General features: G+C 32.8%; 1 protein-coding gene across 1 annotated transcript; it reads right to left on the bottom strand.

The window, feature by feature from the left end:
- Nucleotides 1-4,630: 4,630 nt before the first annotated feature.
- LOC107480492 (probable indole-3-acetic acid-amido synthetase GH3.1) lies at nt 4,631-7,835 on the bottom strand. Its single transcript, XM_016100642.3, has 3 exons — nt 7,416-7,835; nt 7,179-7,280; nt 4,631-6,274 (listed from the first exon to the last, which is right to left on the bottom strand). Exons 1-3 carry the CDS (start codon nt 7,739-7,741, stop codon nt 4,894-4,896), a joined length of 1,809 nt encoding a protein of 602 aa, XP_015956128.1. The 5' UTR covers nt 7,742-7,835; the 3' UTR covers nt 4,631-4,893.
- Nucleotides 7,836-8,038: the final 203 nt, after the last annotated feature.

Genomic DNA, 8,038 nt, shown 5'->3' with positions numbered 1-8,038 from the left:
AAGAAGGGAGGATTTGAGAATAATTGTTCTAGATTCTCCAAAATATTATGATGAGCTGGTTGATTTGCATTTGGATTTGATTTTCCCATAGTGAAGTTCTTGACAAAATTAGCAAAGACAGAAGTTGTTCCCTGTGGCAAGGAAAGTTGAATTAAAAATCCTGAAAATTGTAATGAAAGAACCAAAAGCACAGAAAGTCTGAAAAATTTGGACCTGTCTTTCATTCTAGCTTGGAGATTGGCTCACAGTAACATCAACAACAGCTTGGAAAACTTTATCATGAAGACAAAGAAAAGACTCCAGAATCCTAAAAGTTTATGTTTTAAAATTGAGTTTACACATTATTGAGTTTGTAAATATGACTTTCTTTATAAATTTTATAGAGGCTAATCACATTCAGCAAATTTACATGACGAAAGAAAGATACCAGAACTCATTTTGCCATGTCACAGTGATATTGAAGCAATTTCATTCCCATTGACCTATATAAAAAGTTGAAAACAAGATAACTATTAGTCTAATTACAAAAGCAAAGGGCAATTGGAATTTGTTCAATTGTAAAAATACAAGACCTATTCATGCAATGCATGTTCTAGGATCTTCCAAATAAGTGCAGTTCCTGCATGATTCACTATACAAAAAGCTGAGTGAATGGATATCGGTTAAGTAATACCAAATTCACTTTACTAAACAGACCAATCTAACAGGTTCATGCAACAAATTCTAACAAAATAGCACTTTTCAGGAGGAATTACAAACCAGAATTATTTGTCCATTTGAAGAACATATTGTCTTTTTCATGTGATTTGTCCAATTCTATCTTAGGACTGACATTAAAGAACTCTCTCCCAACACTTCCAAAGTTGGTATGGACCTGATGAAAGTGACATTACATCCATCAAAAGCTTGTCGTAAGTTGCTTGGAAGAAAAATACCAACACCAACATTTGACAGGAATTATAATTATGGATTCAAAGCAAAAAATACCATTTCTCTTAAGCAATACATATAATTAATTCATTATGCATTTTTCAATTGGCAAAACTACAGGTTTAATATTGAAAGGAGGAGGAGCCAAAAATCCCAGTCATGAAGATAATATAGAACTAACAATCAATTTAATATATCATCGTAGAATTAAATTATTTGAGAAACTAAATTCAATTCTTTGACTAATTTGGAATCAATACTAATAGCATGGAAATGATTTAAACAAAAAAGAATATAATTCCTTTAGTAATCCTAGGGACCATGGTCAAGACCACTCTGTATATAATTTAGTAAGATATAAACACAAGTTAATAGTGCTACAAATTCTAATCAAGAGGAAATTTTTAACTTGAATTTAAAATTCAGTAAGGTGTAGCTTTTGTCCTTTTAATATACTGTTGATTTAAACTTTGCCTTATAAAAGCAAAGATTTAAAGTAGAAAAATGTCCACTGATAATACCGATTTAAAAAAAATCATTAACTTCACAAGTGATGTTCGCCTATGGCTCGACCACTTGTATTATCCAGTATGTCCAAAATCTTATAGAAGATATTATCAATCAAGACCCTTCATAACAATATTACACATGACAATTAACTATCAGATTGTCTCATAATTAACATTAGAAAGCCATTTAATAATCTGTTCATCTTTTGCTAAGACATATGCACTATATATGTTACAATTTTTTAAGCAATTCTTCCTAAATTAGCGTGATTCTAAAATCGACATACTTAATTCATTAATAGAAAGTAAATTGAGACAAAAGTATTAATTGAAATAAAACTAGCCTCATATAAATATGCAGCTAAAATTGAAAAGTCAGCAAAACAAAGAGAGAACACTGTCGTCATGCAATTTAGATTTCAAAGAGAATTATAGATAATCATCTTTTCTAGAAGGGCAAGAGATGCAAGCTTCATATTCATATATAAGGGGGAAAAAGAAAGCAACGAGGACAACAAATCAACAATTAGGTCTTTACAGAAGAATTAAAGCAATCATGCATTAACATAGGTAAAACGAATTCACATGCAATTAGCGGCAATAGATAAGCAATCATGCATCAGCATAGGTAAAAGTAGTGGCAATCCAGTAATCTTGAAATTAACTACTTATGTTAAAACTTACATAAACTTAACTAAGCATCATGAGTATTAGCATGGTGTAGAAAGTGTCCGCAGTTCATCTATATTTGAATTTAGCATAGATAAAGAAACAAAAATAGCGAATATTCACAGAATAGAAAGACAGGCTTATCACTTCATTGATTTCCTTGAAATCAAAGTCCTATACAACAATACACCCTAACTCAAACTAACAATTAAGCATGATAATATGACATATCTAACGAATTCAAAGAAATACCTCTACAATAGTGTCTGAACCAAATTTCTTCGTCCACTTAAGCATGTTATCACACATTAGCTTTGAATTCTCAAAATTTCAATAGTGTCTAAACTAAATTCCTTCCTTGCATTATAACAAAAATTTTGTCACAAAATTAGTAAGCAAAAATATCAATACTAATTGTATCGCGATCAAGTTACTGAATAATCGCAAAAGTAACAAGGCAAATCCCAAATTAGAGGAGTAATCAATCAAACTAAATTAATGTGGAGGAAATCACAAAATTAACAAAAAGAAAAAAGCTTCCATAAGAATGCATAAAAGAATGCAGAAGGAGATTTCAAAAATTACTATCGCGACCTCAGGAGATGCGTCAACGGAAGAGACAACGGAAAAAGAGATTGTCAAAGCACGTGGTGGCATTGGCGCTAGCAGCAAAGAGATGAATGGCTATGGTAGCCGGTGGTAGTGGTGGTGGCAGCGGCGGTGACGGCGATGTCGACGACTACAATTCAAGGTTTCAATTAGCAGGTCTCGTTTATTTTCCCTTCTTTGGTATAGGCTTTGAGCGTTGGGTGGGCCTTCGGGTCTATATTCTGTAGCTATTTTAAGATGTTCAAAGTTATTTAGAGGAATTTTATAAATTGCTGCAAATAGATGATATTGAGAAAGTTTTCAAAAATTTCCTATATAAAACCTCCACCAATTAGTAAAAATTTTGTAGTGATAATAGCAAAATTCACATCAAATAATGTTCTGATTGTTATCTTGAGAACAAATTAACTTTTAATTTATGTTCATAATAATCACACTTAGTTATATATGAAGTGATACTTTATATTTAATTCAAATTACTAATTGATACTTAGTTAGATAGATGTGTAAGAGCATATGTCACATCAAAATTAAAGTGATGCTCTAAATTTAATAATCTAAATCACTAACTCACACTTAATTAGAGGTTTAAGAATGAACTTTGCATCAAATTGTGGTCTATATTAGAACAAATAAAATAACACTTAAATTTGAGTGCTAGAGTAAAATTTACATGTAATAATACTTTAAGTTCGATCAAAAATTCAAAATCACTACTTGATACTTAATTAGAAGTGTAAAATACAATTTTAGATCATCACATCAAATTAGACTCTAAAATTGATATTAAGAACTAATTAACATTTTTTCTTGTTGTTATGATTATAAACTTAATTAAATAATACTCAATTTTTTATTCAATCAGATTACTAATTATTATTTATTTATATGTATAAACAAAAATTTTAGATTAAATCATACTTTAAATTCATTTTACAAATACAATATCACTTTAATAGAAAACTAATAAAATTTTATCGTTTGTATAATTATGTTGATAAAATAATTAAAAAATATAAAATTCTAAATGAATTAAGACTAAGTATTAGAAGAACAATTTTTTACTTTAAATTTTAAATAACTATTTATAATATATGATTCCATAAATATTTTTTAAGACTCAAAATAAAATTAAAACTGAAACTAGCATTAAAAATGCTCTAATGTATAATTAATTATAATTATAGTAGTACATTTTAAATAAAATTAATTTTTTTAAGATAATTTATTTTATTATATTTATTTATATTTAGATATACAAATTATAACTTATTTTTTAGTTTTTTATTTTTATTATTGAAAGAAAAAAAATTAAATAAATTTATTAGTAAAAATATTAACCTAAAAATATATTGTTATTTTTAAATTTAAACCATATAATAGGGGTGCACATGGGCCGGATGAAACTGGGTTCGTCTTGACTTAGACCTAATGACCAGATTTATTTTTGAAACCCTTACTCGATCCTAAATTCGGTAAAATCACACTACTTTCGGACCACACTAAAACCGGATTTCGGCCAGGTGAAGTCTGGATTTTGATAAATTTTATGTCAAAAAATTATAATGCACTCATTTATAAAAGAAATAAAGATACTTATTATAGAGAAGTTGATAACCATACTTGAACTTGAATTTGTCTATAAGTGAAGTCAAATTTATTTTAACCCAATTTTAAATTTTAAATAATAATTAAATCTATTTTTAAAATTTTTATTCGATCTAGGATAAAATCATACTAAATTAATCCTAAATTATTTAGATTTAGACCCAATCTTGGAATCAAGATTGAATCATGTAGACCCTATATAATTTGAACCTATGATTTAGTTTAATACCGTTCAATAAATAAACTATAACTAAAATTAGACCAAACTAAAAAGTAAATTATGTGGCAGGGACACTTGTCTCAATCAAAAGGACAGCTTCAGCAGAAGTCATTTTTCATTGCTTCGTTTAAGTGGCCGCCAACATATAAATGACAATTACATAATGCACCGAGTTGCAATTATTTCATGAACGCAGACAACCAACTAACTGTTCAATTTCCACTAGCCACATGCCAACTAGTAGAAGTGGGAAACAAAAAGGTAACATAGAAAGACAACACTGTGCAAAAAGCGCATAACAAACACCCCTTTTGTTCTTCTCCTTTTGTACCATTTCAGGGTAACCATTCAACGGCGTCGTTCCGGAGTCCAGTGTGGTTCAGCTGGGCTGAAATGCACAGAAACCACCCTAGAGTTTAGTATCTCCGTTAGGGGCGTGAAGCTCACGCACCTCGGAACCTTGTACTGGTTAATTGACGCGCCTTTCGAAATAGCATAGTCCATAAGCTCCTCAAACGTTCCACTCTTCACAACACGAATCTCCAACGGCCCAATAGAACGGTCTGCCACTCTTCCCTGTCGATAAACCGAGTTTAGCGATTCCTCCATCGCCAAGCAACACCGGTTCAGAACCTCTTCTGGCAATGGTGCCATCGAAGCCTCCTTCATCAAAAGCTCCCAGTATATCACGTAGTGTCCAGGGATGGAACCCGTGTCGGCGAAGCTTGTGTACTCCGCTACGCTCGTGTCGAACTCCTTCAGGAGCGTCGACGCGCTCTCCACAGCTCTCTGGAGCTCCGCCTCGTCGGTTTTATCCGAGTCGATGCTTAATAAGACGTTCTTTCGCCTCACGAACCGGAACTGCGGCGCTTTGTTGTGGAACCCCGTGACTTGGAGAATGTCCCCTACACGGTAACGGCACAGCCCCGAATAGGTAGTTATAACTAACTCATACAACTTTCCGTATTCAACTTGGGCTAGATCCACCAGGCGCGGTTCTGGCGAGTGGGAGCCACGCGCTGAAGCTGAGTCGTTGTGGGGTAAGAACTCGAAGTAACCCATGTTCGGCATTATGGTGTAAGAAACATCCGAGGGGTTGCAAATAGGCTTAAGGTTAAGCCCGAAGTAGCACTCCGACGAGGCATACATGGTGCACGCTAGCGGTAACCCACCGCTGTAGTAATCAAGCGTTGGAATATACTGCGCCATGGCCCCAGTTACAATCACGTCAAGGTACTTCGTGTTAGGCCAAATTCTTGTGATTATTCTTTCCCAATTTTCTTGGACGCATTCGTTTCTGACGAAATTGGCAAGCTCCGTATCCGGTTTCAGGATCTTGGACATGCACTCCTTGAGAGAATGGTCGGTGATTTTGGGGCTTAGTGTTCCAGTGGCGATGTCGTGTGCTAATTGATCCCAATTTAGCTGGAGGAAGCGGATGGCGCGAAGGAGGCCGGAGGCGAAGACGGCACCGACACGGAGGACGTCGTGGCGCATGATGAGGCCGCATAGCATCTGAGTGTACATGCTTTGGAAGGAGTCTGGGCAAAGGATTGCTTCGTTTGGACTGGTGTAGACGTTGTATGGGTCGTAGGGTCGGTTCTTGAAGTGGTCGCTCTTGTAATAGCTGGTAAGCACTGGGCGTGCCACTAAGCCACTTGGGGTCTTGGTTTCTGCTTTGATGAAGAGGAAGTTGAGAGCTTTGCCTTTGTCCAAATTAGGCACGTATCTGTGAAAACCATGCATGTTTGTGTTAATTAACTTGAAAAACGTAAAAGTCATACGATTGTCTTTCTTCAACTCTTTAACTTTTATGAGCTCTGGAGTTTATTGCATCACCAACAAGCTAACTCTCTTGTTGACTGACATCTAGATAAATTCGGCTCAACTTGATAAACTCGTACAAATTCACATAAATTCCAATAAATTAAACATCTGAATTTATCATTTTAGCTCAAATATAAAACTGTAGTTTTCTAAAACAAAAACATTTTAATAAAATTTTGGAAATTGAAGATTCGATATTTAAAGTTTTAAATTAACATATTTTAAATTTTATTATACTTTTCATGATTTATTCATTTTTTAAAAATTTGTATTTAATACATATTATGGAAAAAAAAGTATCACAAGTTCATTAAGTAAATTTAAATACATGTTCTAAAAATAAATACTTTTAGTCATTTATTTTTATCTATAATTTTTATCTAAGAAATCTCTTCATCTTTAATAGTAGAATCACATTCAATAATTTTTGTCTATTTTAGTAATATATATGAAATATCAAGTTCCAATAAATATTTTTTCAATTCTATTATATAGATAACAGAAATTGTGAATCATGTAAACAATAAACTACAATTTAGACCTACTAAATATGAATATATTTAATTAATTTAAAATTTAAATTTTAAAATTAAAATTAATTTTTTTAACCTATTATTTAAGTTGATCAGAAGAAAAAAAATTATTCCCTTATACTTTCTCATATTTTCTTATGAAAAATCTCTTCAATTTTAATAGTAGTGTTTTACTAGGTAAGGAATGGTATGCAGCAAATTTTATCTTCTTAGAATATCTGATAAAATTTTAACAATATATAAGAATTAACTAGTGAAAGAAAAGAGAATTACAGGCTCATCACTGGCATGAGGAGGCTGTAAAGTAATTGACGGCGGTCATGATCTTGAACAATGGTTGGCATCAATTTTCTTTCTCCACCGGAAGTTCCAGAACTGCATGCAATTCACAACAGACACAATTCGCATTTACTTGAGCAAAATTAAAAGAACAAAAACAATAAAGAATTTATAATATACTAATTAATATGACTAATACATCTCAGAATGTATGTGCCTATGTGTACATACCTAGTGAGAAATTCAGAGATTGGGTGAGCACATAAGATAGGGGAACGGTCACCATTAGCAATGCGTTGAATATAAGGCTGCAAATCTTCATAACTAACAATAGGAACCTTAGACTTGAACGTCTCACGGTCTTTTGCACCGGTAAGCTGAAACCGTTTCAGGTATTCGGTTTCGCCGTTTTGGCCCAAAATCTCAGCCAGTACTCTCTCTTGCACACGGTCAGGATTTTGGGTCATTTCTTCAATAAACTGAATAGCTTTAGCATTCTTCTCATCATCACAACCAAGATAATGAGAAGACAATGAGAACTCAGAAACAATGGCCATGATAATAACTAATTGAAGTATATAGAGGAATGGGCTTTGCAAATGAAAATGGGATTGCTAGCTATATAGCTCTAGGTCGATAGAGGTGAGTGAGAAACTTAGAAGAATGGGAGCAATGGATTTGTGAAATGAGATGTGGCTATTTATAGAGTGATATTGGCGGTCTGAAATTAATTGAATTGAAAAAAATAATGAAAAATTGAAACGGTTCCGCTACCTTACCAACAGTATATCTGCCAACTTCTACCAACTCTTATTTATAATTGTGTTTTATGGAAGTGTGTTCGTAGATGTGTC

The sequence above is a fragment of the Arachis duranensis genome, chromosome 1, assembly GCF_000817695.3.
Source record: "Arachis duranensis cultivar V14167 chromosome 1, aradu.V14167.gnm2.J7QH, whole genome shotgun sequence".
NCBI classification, from domain to species: Eukaryota; Viridiplantae; Streptophyta; class Magnoliopsida; order Fabales; family Fabaceae; genus Arachis; species Arachis duranensis.
The sequence above is the reverse complement of the archived record's forward strand: the minus strand, read 5'-3'. Positions and strand labels throughout refer to the sequence as shown.